The sequence below is a fragment of the Rhineura floridana genome, chromosome 20 (assembly GCF_030035675.1).
Source record: "Rhineura floridana isolate rRhiFlo1 chromosome 20, rRhiFlo1.hap2, whole genome shotgun sequence".
NCBI classification, from domain to species: domain Eukaryota; kingdom Metazoa; phylum Chordata; class Lepidosauria; order Squamata; family Rhineuridae; genus Rhineura; species Rhineura floridana.
The window spans coordinates 11,799,567-11,817,025 of record NC_084499.1 but is presented as its reverse complement, the minus strand read 5'-3'; the positions used below and the strand labels follow the sequence as shown (position 1 = coordinate 11,817,025).

The 17,459-nt window shown below is 42.6% G+C and overlaps 1 protein-coding gene across 1 annotated transcript in view; it reads right to left on the bottom strand.

The window, feature by feature from the left end:
* TNFSF8 (TNF superfamily member 8) overlaps positions 1–2,493 on the bottom strand; it is a 31,621-nt gene extending 29,128 nt beyond the window's left edge. The window contains exon 1 of the mRNA XM_061603914.1: positions 2,004–2,493. Within this exon, the coding sequence (XP_061459898.1) occupies positions 2,004–2,201 (198 nt within the window). The 5' untranslated portion in view covers positions 2,202–2,493. The remainder of the gene's footprint in view (positions 1–2,003) is intronic.
* Positions 2,494–17,459: the final 14,966 nt, after the last annotated feature.

Sequence of the window (17,459 nt, the reverse complement as noted above, 5' to 3'; positions counted from 1 at the left end):
TTTTTAAAAAAAGGAAATCTGAACTATGTGGATGAACTGAACTTAAAAATGAGAACCTGAGAGAAGCTGAAATGGACAGAACTTTTCTTTCCTACAATGCAGTAATTTATATGGGAGGTTATAAGAGCATGGATCACTGAGGCCAGACTATCTCAGACTGGAAATATTGTAGCTGATGAACTAGCCACAGCTGGGCATACGTTCCCCTCCCAACTGAAGCCACCTGTGCTTTAAGGGACAGTTTGGCAATGAGGCAATGAACCTGCTCCTTCAGGGAGACTGCTATCCCATCCAGAACAGGTCAACTCCTTAATTCCCAGGCAAGAGGATTTCCATCATATTCGGATTCAGTTTCAGTTTATTGGCCCTTGTCCAGCCCATCACTGGTTCCAGACAGGCATGCATATATATACACAGAAACATACATTGTCAATCTGCTAGTGAGATTAGTTCAATGTGTAGTTCTATTATATAACATTCTATACAGCTCAGGACCAAAGTATTGAGAGACCCTTATATATTCAGCAGGTCACTGCTTTCTGGAGGAGAATTTCTCCTTCAAGTCCCTAAAACATCAGAAGCCCACTCCACAACAACTCAATAATTTTTTGCAAGGGAAAAAATGGCTTGGTCAAAGCAGCAGCTTGCAGACAAAGAGTGAACTTGAATCAACACTGGCCTGTTAGGTCAGCGGAATGCTTTTGAACTTCGCACCAGCCCGCAGATCCCATCCCATATGTACAATTAAATTCAGCTCCTTTTTAGTTAATCAAAAGTTTATTTTTTAAAAAAATAAACCTGCACTATATAGGCAAGCAGGGATCACAGCTCAGCACTAGAGCATATTCTTTGCATGTGGAAGATCCCAGGATCAATTCCAGCCATCTTCAGTTAAAGGATCTCAGGTAGCAGGTGACAGGAGAGACCTCTAGGCCACAGAGATAATATGACCTTGTATTATTATTCATTTATTTATAAAAAATATTCCTATACCGTTATTTCATTAAAAACATCAAAGTGATTTATAACATGTTAAAAACCACCACCACCATAGAATTAAAAAAAAACTCCATTAAAAATACAATAAAAACAAAGGTGAACTGTTGCGAAAAAAGCATTGTCTTACTTATTTATAAAAACAATTGAATAATGCAGTTTCCTATTGGGTTGGAAGAGAAGGTCACTTGAGCAAAACTGATTTCTCACCTTGTAGACTACTACATAATTTGGAATGTAATTATCCTTTCAATTTTGCAGTACTTTGAATTTTGCAAAATGGTTCTTAGCTCAAAAGATATACCAAAATGGGAAAAAAGGGTGTGTGTGAAGAGTGTGTATTTTCTGATACATATAGACATATGTGGATTGGGATAAATATGAATTTAAATACAATTTTAATGGATTTTTAATTTTAAAAATCTATAGATTACTGTGAAAATGGAAAGGAATGGGTTATGAATGAACAGATGCAAAACTGAGATGGACAGAAAACATGCTGACCCATTCCTAATTTCTATGATAGACAGAAAGACAGATATTCATTTACCTGATGTTTTACAGCAGAGGAAGCCAGCATGGTGCCCTTTAGATGTTGTTGGACTACAACTCCCATCATCCCTGACTATTGACTATGCTGGCTGGGTCTATTGGGAACCGGAATTGAACAACATCTCAAGGGCAACAACTTGGTTACCCCTGTTTTATATAACAACATAAACAAAACCATGCTCCCTATCCCGAGAACTTGTAATCAATTTTTTGAGAATATTTGTAGGAATTTCATGACATTTCAAGGAGCTTTGAATAAAGTTCTCTGCCAAGATATCATATCCAGCAACAGAATCTGTGCAACGCAATGGACTGGAATTGTACAGTGGAGTTGGATTTTGTGGATCAGCTGAAGCCAAGTCCTAAATAATGAAAGGTATGCCTTGGAGCCTGAGATTCAACACTATCTCTGGACAACACAAGAGAGCCAAGGGCAGAAACAGGTAGTAACTTACCGTCTTTTGAAGTACCAAGACCACAATTGTTCCCAAAGATGCAAGAAGACAGATGGTGAGAGAAACGAGGGCAAAACAGAAATATGTTTGGATCGGGGCACTAAACTGTCTGGTGATGCTTTCTTCAGTCATATCTCTGGTAGCTTCCTGAGGACAATTCACTCGCATGAAAGCTCTCTGTTCTGTCTGGGAGGTCATCCCTTTATAAACTCCTCAAGTCTTTCACCCCATACTTTCCTCTGAGCACCTTCGGTCTCACATCTCTGCTCCTAAGAGGATTCCCCCACATCCTGGCTCATGTGATCTGGAAAAAATAGCTTCATCACTTCCCATATTAAGAAGGAGAGGAGATCTGGAGGCGGGAGGTGAGTCGACTATGGACTCAGCAAGGTGTTTCGGTACTCCCAGAAGAGAATTCCACCAGGGCAGTACTTGGGCAAGTCCATTAGGGGTGTCTGGCATTGGATAGCGACGGTGACAAAGTGTATCTCTCTCTCTTTCTCTCTCTTTCTCTGTCTGCTCAGCAGATTTCTACAAATAACTCTCAGTTGGGTGACTTCCTGTTTCACAAACTGCAGTATAGTTTCCTCTCTTTGTGTGATGAGAGGGCTGTGATGCAGCTACGTTGGAGGATTTCCAGACACTGCTGATTCATCTCTCTGTGAGCGTATAGACTCCCACCCCATCCCATGGTGTCAAATATCCACAAAGTTATCTGGGTATCCAGAAGGTGCTTGGCCAGGAGTGATGGGAATTCTAGTCCAGCAACATCTGGAGAGCACCACATTGTCTACCCTGAGAGAAGATATCCCACTAAAACATCAGTGTTAACTAAAATGACTATGTAGGATGCCTGTATAAACTATGGGCAGATCCAAAAATAGAGCAATGCAGCGCAGACAGCTAACCCAACCAAATATGAAAGCATGGCTATATAATGAACAGCAGCACTCTGACTTTGGCTGCTATCTCCCCAGCTTAATCTCACACAAAAAGGTAGAGCAAAAATGCACACACCCAACCCTGGGTCTCCCATTTTCTTGAAATATAAAGCGGTATACAAGTTACTTAAATAAATATGTTGTCGCTGTGTCCTGCCTTCAAGTCGATTCTGACTTATGGCGACCCTATGAATAGGGTTTTCATGAGACTGAGAGGCAGTGACTGGCCCAAGGTCACCCAGTGAGCTTCATGGCTATGTGGGGATTCAAACCCTGGTCTCCCAGGTCGTAGTCCAACCAGAGCTTGGAAAAGTCACTTTTTTGAACTACAGCTCCCACCAGCCCCAGCCATCATGGTGCTGGCTGGGGCTGATGGGAGTTGTAGTTCAAAAAAGTAACTTTTCCAAGCTCTGAGTCCAACACCTTAACCACTATACCACACTGCTCTCTGTCACTAAGGACATTTTCCCCCCCAAAAATGTGTTTTTAAATTTGTATATGTTTAAAAATGTTTTTAATTGTTGTAAACCGCCAGAGAGGTTCTGCTATGGGGCGATATACAAATGTAATAAATAATAAGGAGTACCCACAATAACAACAGATTCATATCTCTCCCTTCCTCCCAAAAGTAGTCCACGGTGGCAAACAACAAGTGATAAAACAATAAAAACATCTTAAACATGAAACATTTTAAAAACATCTTAAATACAGAACATCTTAAAAACAATTCCAATACTGATGCAAACTTCGTTGAAAGAGGAAAGTCTTCAGTAGGCACTAAAAAGACAAGAGAGATGGGGCCTGTTTAATATTTAAGGGGAGGGAATTCCAAAGGGTGGATGCCACTACACTAAAGGTCCTCTTCCTATGTTGTGTGGAACGGACCTCCTGATGAGATGGTATCTGCAGGAGGCCCTCAATGATCTTTCAGGTATCCTGGTCCCAAGCTGCATAGGACTACCAAAACCAGAACCTCGAACGTAGCCCGGTAGCTAATTGACTATCTCTTCCCACCCCACCTCCTTTAGGATGCACACCTTAATGTGCTGAGGGGGTTTGAGAGTGCTGAAGAAGCTTAGAGCAATGCCGTCAGGAGTCTAGACCAAGAGGCTAGACTCCTAGCAGGGGCACCCAAGGCAGAATGGTCAAAGCTGAGACACCAGACTAAGATGCATCCAAACTCAGAGGAAGGCAATGGTAAACCACCTCTGAATACCTCTTACCACAAAAACCCTATGAACGGAGTATCCAAAAGGAAGCCACAGACCTGAACTTACAAGATCCGAACAGGGTGGTTCATGCCAGATGCTCTTGGAGGTCGCTGATTCATAGGGTTGCCATAAGTCGAAATCGATTTGAAGGCACATAACAACAACAACAAAACCCCACCCCACACAGGATCCATTTCCCCTCCTCTCCACTTGTTTGTGCATCCAGCCTGGCACAGTTGGATTCTGCTCAGAGGCCAGTTGCCCTTTGCCTGGTCCTCTCCCACAACTGTCATCTCTTGGTAGAAATTCCATCAGGCTCCAACAAAGGATGAGAAGCAAAGCGAAGAGAAGCAGAGCCACTGTGTTGGCTCAGCAGAGAGACACAGTTCCTCTTCTCCCTGAGTAGCTTCCATCCCAACTAACCATTAGGACTATATCCCTCTAATTTGTACCTAGATGAGTTCTACTCAGAGTAGACCCACTGATGTTAATAGATCTAAGTTAGTCATACACATTACTTTCAATGGACCTACTCTGAGTAGGACTAGCCCTGGATTCAATCCTTTACCTCTTTGTCTCCTCCTTCCCATCTCTTTCCCCTCATGCCCCTTTGTCTTTTAGATAGTAAGCATGGAGGCAGGCTTTTGCCTTCTTTGTTATTGATCTTACTTAATCCATTCTGGGATCCTTTTCAGCTGCAGGACAAGGGAGAAATGCTTCAGATAATTAAAGTTCAATGTTCATTGTGTGCTCCCCAGTCCTCATCACAAAGGCGGCTTTTGCCCCAACTCTGCAGTGAGTTTTGAAAAGTCTCTTCATTGCGGAGATTTGATTGACAAGCAGCTTGAAATTCCTTGTCTGCACACTGGGAAGAATATAAGCAGTGCTAGATCAGGGCAATGGACAATCCAGTCCAGCATCCTGTTCTCTTAGTGGCCAACCAGATGCCTCTATGGGAAGCCCATAAGCAGGACCTGAGTGAAACAGCACTTCCCACATGTGATTCCCAGCAACTGGTATTCAGAAGCATGCTGCCTCTGACTATGGAGGCAGAGCATAGCCATCATGGCTAGTAGCCACTGATAGCCTTATCCATGAATTTGTCTCATCCTCCTTTAAAGCCATCCTAGTTGGTGGCCATTATTGTGAGTCCCATAGTTCGACTATGCACTGCGTGAAGTCTGTTCTGAATCTTCCAACATCCAGCTTCTCTGGATGTCCACAAGTTCTAATGTTATGGGAGAGAGAGAGAAAAACATTTCTCTATGCACTTTGTCCATGCCATACATAACCTTATACACTTGGGCTGTGAACACGTTAGTTGCCTATAGCAAACCGTTTCCTTTGGCCACACCTGGAGGGGGAATGGGTTGATCTGCCAATCAGTTGCAAAATCTCTGAAAAAATAAGCATTCTAGCTGCTTCCACTTGGATGTCTCCATTTTCAGAAAAGAGAGGTGGAGACACACCAGTGAGTGAGTCTCTCTATCCTTCTGTCATATCACCTCCTACTCCTCTCTTCTCTAAATTAAAAAGCCCCAAATGTTCCCAACTCAAGGTCGTCTCCCTCACCTGTACAATGAAATGGCTTCTCTTGACTACAGATGATCTGATTGGGCTCTACTGCAGGCATGGGTGTATCTCTGGTCCGTGGGCTGAAAGTCACCTTCCAGACCACTCTATCCAGCCCTTGGGACTCTCCCCAGGCTGTGCCTTTTACTGACCCTGCTCCACACACACACCCTGAATGCTGTTGCCTGGCTGGATTGTGTCCTTGAACTGTGATGGTGTCTCCTGCTCACCTGAACGTGGGAGGGAGAGGTGTGTGAGTGAGTGGTTTGTAGCATTGGAGTTTGGTATATATTGCAGTAGAGGGCAGAAATAAACTGTCTGTTAAGACTAGAGGCTGAAAGAATAAAGAAATGTAAGATTTATTATTACTTGGAAATAAAGGCGTTCTGAATGCAGGCATACATGTGGCCATTTATGGAGTCATGAGGCTAGCACTCATACACCCTATCTGTCTCATTAGCTAGAGAAAGGAAGTAAAGCCTGAGGAAAACAAACAATCAATTACTAAAGAAGGAATTAGCGAGGGAAGAATGGTTGCCATTCTGTCTATCCCTCTCCCCCCACCCATTGGTTCATGTTCCAAGCATTGGTGCTTTACTCCCAACATAGAGAAACTTCTGGCTTCTGCATGGCTGAAAAAGTAGTGTAAGAAATAATCACTTTCAGTGCTCTGCCACAGTATGGCTCTGGTCCTGACCTCTTTTGGCCCTGGTCACTCCCACTGCTGGCATGTGGGCCTCTGGAAGGTTGACCATGAGAGGATGGAGCTCTTGAGCTGGGAGTGCTTCTCACCCTAGTTCTCCCAACTATTAAAGCTTCTCAATTTCACCTGTCTTTCCCCCTGTTCTCCAGTAAGGTCTTTGTAGTGCCCATCTTGATCAACCGCCTCTCCCCTGCCCTTTGCCTCCGCAGTGAATCAGAGAAACCATTTTCACTCTAGAAATGAATCCTGCAATGGGTTTGAAACTTCTTGTCAATTTCACCTCTCTCTGTACTTGTGGTGGGGAGAAAGGATGTCAGTGTCACCAGGGCTCCTCACTGCTTTTTGTACACAAATCTTTGAGAATGTGTAGGATGTTATGTAGATGCCAGAGGGGAGCAACAGGAGCTGGGACTCAGGATTGTGCTGGGGGTTAGTCAAGATGAAAGCAAGAACCCAGGGGCAACGTCATGAGCCAAAGCCAGAATGGGAAACTGAAGCTCATCAACCCAGGGAGACCCTTCTTGCTCCAGCAAAGGCCAGCCCAGCAAGAACCCCTTTTAAACTCTTCTTGCCTGAATGGGTCAGTTGGCCAATCTGGATGAATAAGGTTAGTCCAGGTCCTGAAAACACTTTTCTGCCCATATGTTCCACCTTTAAAATGAAAAGCCTCAAATGCGGTGACCTCTAGTGGGAACAAATTCCATAGTTTAACTTTGCATAGTGAGTAGAACTTTCTTTTGTTTGTCCTGAATTTTCCAATATTTGCTTTCAATGGATGACCTCTGGTTCTAGCATTAGGAGAGAAGGAGAAAAATCTCTCTATCCACATGTGCACATGTTGTTTTTCCACTCCATACATAATTTCTGACCTTGCTGGCCTTCTTGCTAGATGAAAAATCCTCAAATGGTGCCACCTTTCCTCACAGAGGAGTTGCTTCAGGCCCTTGATCATTTTGGTTGCCCTTTTCTGAATGTTTTTCAGGTCTAAAATATCACTTTTTGGGAAGAGTTGACCAGAACTGTACATAGTATTCATGGTGTGTTCACACCATGGATTTGTATGATGGTATTATATTGGCAGTTTCAGTCCCTTTCGAAATGATACCTAAAATGGAATTCATATTTTTCACAGATGGTGCCCAATGGGTTGATGTCTTTATCCAGGTTCCCACTAGGACCCCAAAGACATGTTCTTGGACAGTCACCACCTCTTGAGGCCCTTTTAGAGTATATGGGTTGTATTCAACTAAGTTATACTCAGAGTAGACCCACAGAAATTAATGAACACAATATATTCAATTAAGCACAATAGGTCTATTAATAAGTCTGAGTAGGATTGGCTTTGGATACAACTCCATCTGATGATGATGATGATTTTGCCTCAAATGTGCATCATTTTACACTTGTTTATATTGAATTGCATTTGCCATTTTCCTACTAAAGTTCTCCTCTGGCTCAGATTTCATTCTGTGCTGGAGAAGAATTCAGGGTGTTTAAATGCTCATCTCTCATTTGAAGTGGGTTTTAGCAAGCCCCTGAACTATCTTCTCTGAATCTGGCTTGGGGAAAATTTCTCAGCATTTTTAATTATATATCTACAAAACTCAACTGAGCTGATATTGCCAATCCCACTCTCTTTTGGTGTGACCACAACTGCACAAGCCCAGAGAAAATTAAAGCATACGATACTGTATGCACAGGCTCAGAGTAATGTACTTCCTCATCAGAGTTTCACATTTCATATTGCACAACCTATAATATGTAACACACCCACAGTTATTCAGACCCACAGTTAATTTTTTTCTGAAAAAACTTCTGTTGCACTTCCCCACAGTAGCCAATTATTTCAATGTTAATTGTGTATCGTCATCGTCGTCATCGTCATCATCTCACCTTTCCTCCAAGGAGCTAAAGGTGGCATAGAAACATGATTCTCCCTCTCATGAGTTTATCCTCACAAAAAGCCTGTGAAGCAGGTTAGGCTGTGAGGTTAAGCTGGCCCAAGATCACCCAATGAGCTTCATGGCTGAACAGGGATTTGAACCTTGGTATCCTGGGTCCCAGTATGACACCCCTGTGGAGGTCTGTAGCAGTCCTGATGTGCAAATTGGTCACCTGACCTGGGTAAAGAGCTGAAAGACTAATTGAAGACTATTTTAGGAGGTGAATATAGAAAGGACCTTACCTCTGCATTTTTTTTTGGGGGGGGAAGAGTTGGCATAGCCTAGTGGTAGAGCAGGTGCTTTTCATGCAGAAGGTCCCAGCCTTTGGAGAGCTGACAATCAATGTAGGCAATACTGAGGAAGAAAAAAAACTAATGTCCTGACTCAGTATAAGACCTAGTGGGTCAGACCTACCACACTCTCCATGGGCCAACGTTGATAGGTGGCCAGGACTTGAAAGGGACTCCCTGTAACCGCCAAACAGATGAACTGAAGTACTGATTGGTGCTGAACACGCACCTTCAAAGGGGCTTGTTTCCTGATGGGGAGCTCCCTAGCTTAGCCCATCCCAGTGAAGCTTGCCATCAGTGCTGATCAGCTGACAGCTCATTTTAAGCTCCCAACTGTTCTTTTGACACTCTTATACCACTCACGTACCAGACTTCAGGGGCCCTCAGTAGCGTTGGTGGCAGTGGTGCCGCTGGGGGCTTAAACAGGCCCAGCTGTGTCAGTGGGCTAGCAGGCTGTGTGCACATTCCTGCTATCACCCAAGATGGCAGGGGCATATTGACGTCCATGCCACCATCTTAGGTGACGGCAAGCGTGCGCACACAGTGTGCCGACACAGCTCCATGGCACCGCATGGCCGTTCCCCACTGGCAGCAGAAGGGATTGCAGAAGGGAGGTTGGCTGTCGCTCTGTGATCTGCACCAGCGTTGGCTTGCAAGGGGTATGCTCTGCGACCCAACGCTAGCACAGACCGCGGAGTGGGACCTACACCCATGCAGCCACAGCAATAGGGGCCTCTCTCAGCACCAGGGGCCCTTGGCCAGTGACCAGCCTGGCCGTCTGTTGGCACCAAGCCTGTTCATCCTCACCTTTAAGCAGAATAGCTGTCAGTGGCAGAAGGGTGGGCCCAAGTCCCAGATTTACAGTATTTGTTCACTGGAGTAAGCCCATGAACTTCATGCCACTGAATCTATTGTGCGACTGAAGCTACCATTACAGATACTCGAGTGGCTGGAATCTTGGCCAGCTATTTAGCTCCTGACTCATAAGGTACATGCAGTCTTGTAATACAAATAATACTAAAAGAAGCTAGTGGCTCATTTGCAATAAACTAGCAAGGTAAGGCTTTGGTTTTCTTAAAAAGTATTCAGAAACATGGTATGAGTCAACTAACCTTTCTCTTCTGGATATTATTCAGCTCCAAGATGCTACCAAACTTTCCGATATTTCAAAAGCCCACAGATAGATAAGAGAGAGAGATTGGGTTGTAGGCAACGTGAGGCCATTCTCAGAGTACATCTACTGAAAATGAACACAACAGACTGAGATTCATTCGTTTCAATGGGTCTGCCTTGAATAGAACGTAGCCCCATTTTCATCATACAACAGCCTTGACTAATGGGCAGCAGCCAGAGAAGTCATGTTGGTTGAGGTGTGAGATGAGGGTGCCCACCCTCACTCTTGCTATTTGATATGTACAGCAAAATCCTGCTGGAGGAACCCCATGCCCTCCAGATTTTGTTGGGTCAATGATCGGAAATGTTGGTGTTTGTGGTGCAACAACATCTGGATGGTCACAGGTTGCCTATCCCTGTCCTAGCTGATTTGACTAGATCAGAGCTGGGGATCGGGGAAACATTCAATCCAGTCAGCTTTCAAAACTGAATCTGTTGGTTTGAGACATGAAACACAGCCATCCTTCGAAATTCCACTTATCTGAATTTTGCGATGCAGTTCTATAACCAAGCAATGGTTACAATTAGGGGAAAGTGTGCATAAAAGTAAATGGAAAATGGAAATGGACTGCCTTTAAGTCGATTCCGACTTATGGCGACCCTATGAATAGGGTTTTCATGGTAAGCGGTATTCAGAGGTGGTTTACCATTGCCTTCCTCTGAGGCTGAGAGGCAGTGACTGGCCCAAGGTCACCCAGTGAGCTTCATGGCTGCGTGGGGATTCGAACCCTGTTCTCCCAGGTCATAGGCCAACACCTTAACCATTACACCACACTGGCTCTCATAAAAATGAATATATTAGTAAAAATAATATTCAAAAATGCATTATATTAGGAGAAATTGCTTGACAAAACGTATTCATTAGTCAAAACTGCCTACAACAATGTGTTTATTGGGGGAAATTTGCATTAAAATGCTAAAGAGTTTTCATTAGGTTTTTTAAAAATTGCAGATTGCTACAGAACTGAATTCAGGATTGGAAAAATGAGAAACTGAGAGAATTGAAATTGACAGATCATTCCATCCCTATTTGGAGACAAACATTCATGGGATAACTATGGAAGGTCAGTGTATGATCACACAAGCACATCAGGAGTCTTTTTTTTATTAATGTGCACAATGACCTCTTGTGAGAATTGGCTAGGAAGGGAGAAAATGTAGATCAGAAGTAATTTAGGACTGCAATCCTATTCACTAATAGGCTAAAAAAAACCCCTTGCAGTTTAAGAACATACCTATAATCAACATATTTCTATCAAATGCTCAGAGTCACATGTTGCCAAATTCTTCTAAGCTACATAGGAAGTAGATTGGACTGTGAAAGACCAACCCAAATTGTGTTTGCATTTTGACAAATCTGTAGGGCAGTACAATATCTCAGAGAGAAGGGCAGGTCTCCTGCTCCCCTGGTGCATTCACTATACCTGCCCAATTTCCCTACTTTTTAATATAAATATCTGTTGGCTATAAGCATGTTCATAAACCACAAGATTTTTTGCCTATTAGTGAATTTCTCTGCTTTTTAATCCAGGAGGTAAGAAATGGGATCCTGTTCAAGTTTGCTGAGAATATATTGATCCTTCGCATGCTTATTGAGTTCAATGGGATTTACTCCCGTGCAATCATGCTTAGAATAGGTAAAACTGACCAGGGGGAGGAGGAGAAGGTGGGTAGGGGAGAGGAGACGAAAGGATGAAGGAAGGGGCAGGGTGGGAGGGGCAAAGGAAGGGGAGGGAAGGGGAAAGAGGGAGGGATAGGGAGGAGGAGGAGGGGTGGGCAGGTTTGATCATTTGCATGCTTTTTGAGTTCAGTGGGATTTACTCCTGTACAATCATTCTTAGGATAGGTGAAACTGATCTGGGGAAGGGGCAGGGTGGGGGAGGAGGGGGAAGGGTGAGAGAAGGGGAGGGATAGGAAGGAAAGGGGACAGGAGGGGATAAGATTGGGTGAGTGAGCACTGGGCAGAGGGAAAGCCCCTTTCCTTTCCAAAGGGAAAACATTGTCAACAGTATCATTGTTTTTCAGGGTTTTCTCCACTTTTTTATTCTACAGCAGGCACATGTAGTCTCCCACCCAAATTTAAACGAAAGCTATCACTGGCCACATCCACACCAGACCTTTATCTCACTTTAGACAGTCATGGCTTCCCCTCCAAAATCCTGGGATGTGCAATTTGTGAAGGGTGCTGAGAGTTGCTAGGAGATGCCCTATTCCTCTCCCAGAGCTACAATCCCCAGAAGAGGGCTTACTGTTCAACCACTCTGGCCATTGGAGTTCTTTCAGGAGAATAGAAGTCACCTACTAAGCACAATGGGACATTGAAGAATATGTTGTAGATACTGTTATAATTGCTATGTTTGGTTTGTTTTATTTATTCTGTTATTATGTTATGTATATTGTTGAGATTTATTGTTTACTTATCTTTATTTAAAATGTGATGTATTGTTTTTCCTTTTAATTGTAGCAAATATGAATTGTATATTCTATATTGTATATTGATTTTTATGTTGTAAACCACCCAGAGAGCTTCGGCTATGGGGCGGTATAGAAATTTAATAAATAATAATAATACTCTAAGCACCCATCACAGACTACACTTCCCAGGATTCTTTGGGGGAAGCCATGACTGTTTAAAGTGGAAAAATGTCTGGCATGGGTGTGGCCCCCTGATTAGCCAAGCCAAACAGTTGTGAGTCTGGCTTTTAGAACACTGACAGTTGGTTCTTACTGAGCATGCCTGACGCTATAATAGACTTCGATATTAAATTTCTTAAATTAGTTAAAAATCAGCCAGTCATTTTTTTAACTTTTAAACTGCAGAAGATAAAGGTCAGAGTATGGGGCAAGGTTGGAAGTAGGATTACAGGTACTCTGAATATGGCTGATTTTTAATTAATTTGAACGTATTATGAGAACCACTGACAGAAAAACGTCCAACATGGGTCTGGATTATTTTACTCTTGTTTTGGACTTTATACTGACTTTTGTGGGGTATGACCCCAAAAACATAGAGGGGTGTTAAGTAAGCATTTCTGAGCTCTGGACTATAGGTTTTGTAAGGTTTTGATTTGAAATGAGCTTATGGGAAGCACCAGAATGGCTTGGTGGGTATTTTCAATTCCATGTTGGCTATAGTATACAACAGCTACTCTCATGGTTGTATAATATCCACTTACTAAATGGGACTTAAAGCTGCAACCATCAACACACTTACTTCTGTGTTCGGCCTGTGTATGATTGCACTGTAAAGCTGTAACAGACTGTTGATGGATTGTCAACACACACAAATTATGGATTCCTAAACCACTGGTGCCACTCCACAAACAAGTCCAAGTTCTTCAGCACCTTTATCCAGCATGAAATTTGGGTGACTAAGAATGCATTTCTTTATTATTTGATTAATATCCCACCCTTCCCTCTAGCAGGAGACCAAGGCAGCCAACAAAAGCACTATAAAACATCATAAAAGCAGACTTTAAAATACATTAAAACAAAACATCTTTAAAAACATTTCTTTAAAAAAGTGTTCAAAACATCTTTCTTTTAAAAAAAGGTTAAAACATTTTGTTTTTTTAAAAAAAGGTTTAAAAACAGATTAAAAGGCAATTCCAACACAGATGCATTCGTAAGCGTCTCTGTCCAGAGGGCACAGGGATTGCTTTTCTGGATTGCCTTCCATCTCGATCCTCTTGCTGGGAGCTCAAGTGGAGACACAGGCAAGCCAGAGGTGACAGGATGGCAGCAGCTGTGAAACATTGCCCATATGCTCGCAACAGCTGAATAAAAGGCAGGATGCTGGGATGCCATGGAGAGATCTCAGATGTATGGAAAGAAAGAGAGAATGATGGGTGGATGGATTATATGAAGGATTTATTAGACCACGGGCAGGCTACAGAGCAAGGAAAGTGAAACAGAGAAATTAGGAGAGAGAGAGAGTCAGATTACAAGGAGAGAGAAATGTACAAGTGAGGTCAGGAAAGAGTCCTGGTTTAGTAAGCCCAGTGGCAAGCCAGGAGAGAGACAGGGAGAAGTGTAAGGGTGGTGGAAGGATTATGTCTATGTGACAGAAAAGAAGCAGTATAGAAAATATGCTAGTTTACAGGTCCTGCAATGAGAAGGGTAACTGAGTCCAACTAACGAAGGTCATACTGGGACCTCTTTTCCAGGAAGAGACAACCTGGGCTCTGAGGATCCTGGGGACCTTAAGGAGCACAATCCTGACAATCTGTTGTAAAAAGCAGCAACAATGCGATTAAAAAAACCTACTCACTCTAAAAACTGAAGGGATACAGCAGAGCACAACTTTCAAAAAATGAGTTTATGCGAAGAAAATCGTCAGAGATGGAGAAGGCAGAGGTGGGCGTTATGAAAGAAAGCGACAACCTCAAGAGGAAGAAACTTCAGTTCTGGAATTTTGAGAAATCAGCCTCAGCATTTCAGTGGCAACAGATAAAGATCTGTCTCTCTATGCTTTCGAGTCTTGTCAGTTTGCGACTACAGTCAGAAATTTCCAATGTGTCATTGCTGCTAGGGCTTTGCATTCATCCTGTGTATGTGTGCATGACGACAGGCACATAAAAGCACAAACATGGCTTGGTGTTATTTACTACCCATCTGCAATCTTGCAAGGACTGCCTAAGGATTCTGCAACATGGGGGCACAGCGTTGGAAAAAAAATCCTTTCCCTGAAAATAATAGACACAAATCTGTAATAACTAAGGTGCCCAATCCAGTTCCCACAAACATAACATGCTATGGAAGTGTATATGTGGGGAGGAGTGGGTTCAGCAGGAGATGACTGGTTGTGTGGAATGTTAATGTAAGTGTGAAGAGCATGGAATTACAGTTGAAGGTTGTCAGTAGGGATGGAAGGATTTGTCAGTTTCAGTCATCTAAATGTCTTGTTTTTCCAACCTTAAATTCAGTTCTCCACATTTCTGCAGCAATCTGCATTCTTTTAAAATCTTCATGAAAAACCATCAGCATTTTATTGCAAATTTATCCTAATAAACACATTTTTGTACTCAGTTTTAACTAAGGTATGCAATTTTCTGCAAGCTATTTCTCCTAATATAATGCATGGCATTTTCCCACAGATATATTCATTTTATGCCCACTTTCCCCTAATATATGCATTTTTGTAAGCACTGTATGGTTGGAGAATTGCATTGTGAAATTTGGGTAAGTGCAAGTTCCAAAGGATGGCTGCGTTTCTGTTCTCCAATTGTTTTGGAAAGTGTGAATTTTACAGATTCGGCTTTAACTATGTACTGAATTGAATTTCTCCCCCATCCCTCGCTTTCAGTTGACAGCTGGAATTGAGAGAAGAGAGAGGATGGAAGAGAGGATCAGCTGGGTGGGAATGGCACTAAGGCAAGTGTGGATAATGGACTTACCATGGAGGGTCATATATGGCAGAAATCTGTTGTCAGGTGACAAACAATGTCAGGTGCTCCAGCAGGAGCCCAGGGCGGTAATATTCATCTTCAGATCTTCTTATTCTATATTAACAGCATATATTTTATAGGGTTTTCTGTGGGTATAAAAGCTGTAAGGAATAAGGCAGAAGCGGGTATCTTATGGAGATGAATGGTTGCTAGCAACCTGCATCTTCCGTAACATATCTCTTTAGTAATTTGTTGTTGTTATGTGCCTTCAAGTCGATTATGACTTATGGTGACCCTATGAATCAGCAACCTCCAAGAGCATCTGTCATGAACCACACTGCTCAGATCTTGTAAGTTCAGGTCTGTGGCTTCCTTGATGGAATCAATCCATCTCTTGTTTGGCCTTCCTCTTTTTCTACTCCCTTCTGTTTTCCCAAGCATTATGGTCTTTTCTAGTGAATCAGGTCTTCTCATGATGTGTCCAAAGTATGATAATCTCAGTTCCATCATTTTAGCTTCTAGTGACAGTTCTGGTTTAATTTGTTCTAACACCCAATTATTTGTCTTTTTCTCAGTCCATAGTATGCACAAAGCTCTCCTCCAACACCACATTTCAAATGAGTTGATTTTTCTCTTATCCGCTTTTTTCACTGTCCAACTTTCACATCCATACATAGAGATTGGGAATACCATGGTCTGAATGATCCTGACTTTGGTGTTCAGTGATACATCTTTGCATTTGAGGACTTTTCTAGTTCTCTCATAGCTGCCCTCCCCAGTCCTAGCCTTCTTCTGATTTCTTGACTATCGTCTCCATTTTGGTGAATGACTGTGCCGAGGTATTGATAATCCTTGACAAGTTCAATGTCCTCATTGTCAACTTTAAAGTTACATAAATCTTCTGTTGTCATTACTGTAGTCTTTTTGACTTTGAGTTGTAGTCCTGCTTTTGTGCTTTCCTCTTACTTTCATCAGCATTCTTTTCAAATCATTCCTGGTTTCTGCTAATAGTATGGTGTCGTCTGCATATCTTAAATTATTGATATCTCTTCCTCCAATTTTCACACCTCCTTCATCTTGGTCCGATCCTGCTTTCTGTCTGATATATTCTGCGTACAGATTAAATAAACAGGGTGATAAAATACACCCCTGTCTCACACCTTTTCCGATTGGGAACCAATCGGTTTCTCCATATTCTGTCCTTAAAGTAGCCTCTTGTCCAGAGTATAGGTTGCGCATCAGGACAATCAGATGCTGTGGCACCCCCATTTCTTTTAAAGCATTCCATAGTTTTTCATGATCTACACAGTCAAAGGCTTTGCTGTAATCTATAAAGCACAGGGTGATTTTCTTCTGAAATCCCTTGGTCCGTTCCATTATCCAACATATGTTTGCAATATGATCTCTGGTGCCTCTTCCCTTTCTAAATCCAGCTTGGACGTCTGGCATTTCTCGCTCCATATATGGCAAGAGCCTTTGTTGTAGAATCTTGAGCATTACTTTACTTGCATGGGATATTAAGGCAATAGTTCGATAATTACTGCATTCTCTGGGATCCCCTTTCTTTGGAAGTGGGATATATAAAGAACGCTTCCAGTCTGTGGGTCATTGTTTAGTTTTCCATATTTCTTGACAAATGTTTGTCAAAATTTGGACAGATTCAGTTTCAGGAACTTGTAGCAACTCTATTGGTATGCCGTCTATTCCTGGTGATTTGTTTCTTCCAAGAATTTTAAGAGCAGCTTTCACCTCACATTCTAAAATATCTGGTTCTTCATCATATGGTTCCTCCATGAATGAATCTGTCATCCTGGCATCTCTTTTATAGAGTTCTTCACTGTATTGCTTCCATCTTCCTTTTATTTCATCTTGGTCAGTCAGTGTGTTCCCCTGTTGATTGTTCAACATCCCTACTCATGGTTTAAATTTCCCTTTCATTTCTCTAATCTTTTGGAATAGGGCTCTTGTTCTTCCCTTTTTGTTGTCCTCTTCTATCTCTATACAATAACCACACAGGGCCTTCTCTCAATCCCGCCGACAAAAACAGCTAGATTGGTGGGAACTAGAGAGAGGGCATTCTCAGTGGCGGCCCCCACTCTTTGGAACTCCCTCCCACAAGATCTACGGCACGCCTCTTCCCTAAATGCATTTTGCAAAGCCTTAAAGACCTGGCTCTTTCAACAGGCCTTTGGGACCTCCGGGGAGGGTTAACTCTTATGATTAAATGCCTCGTACC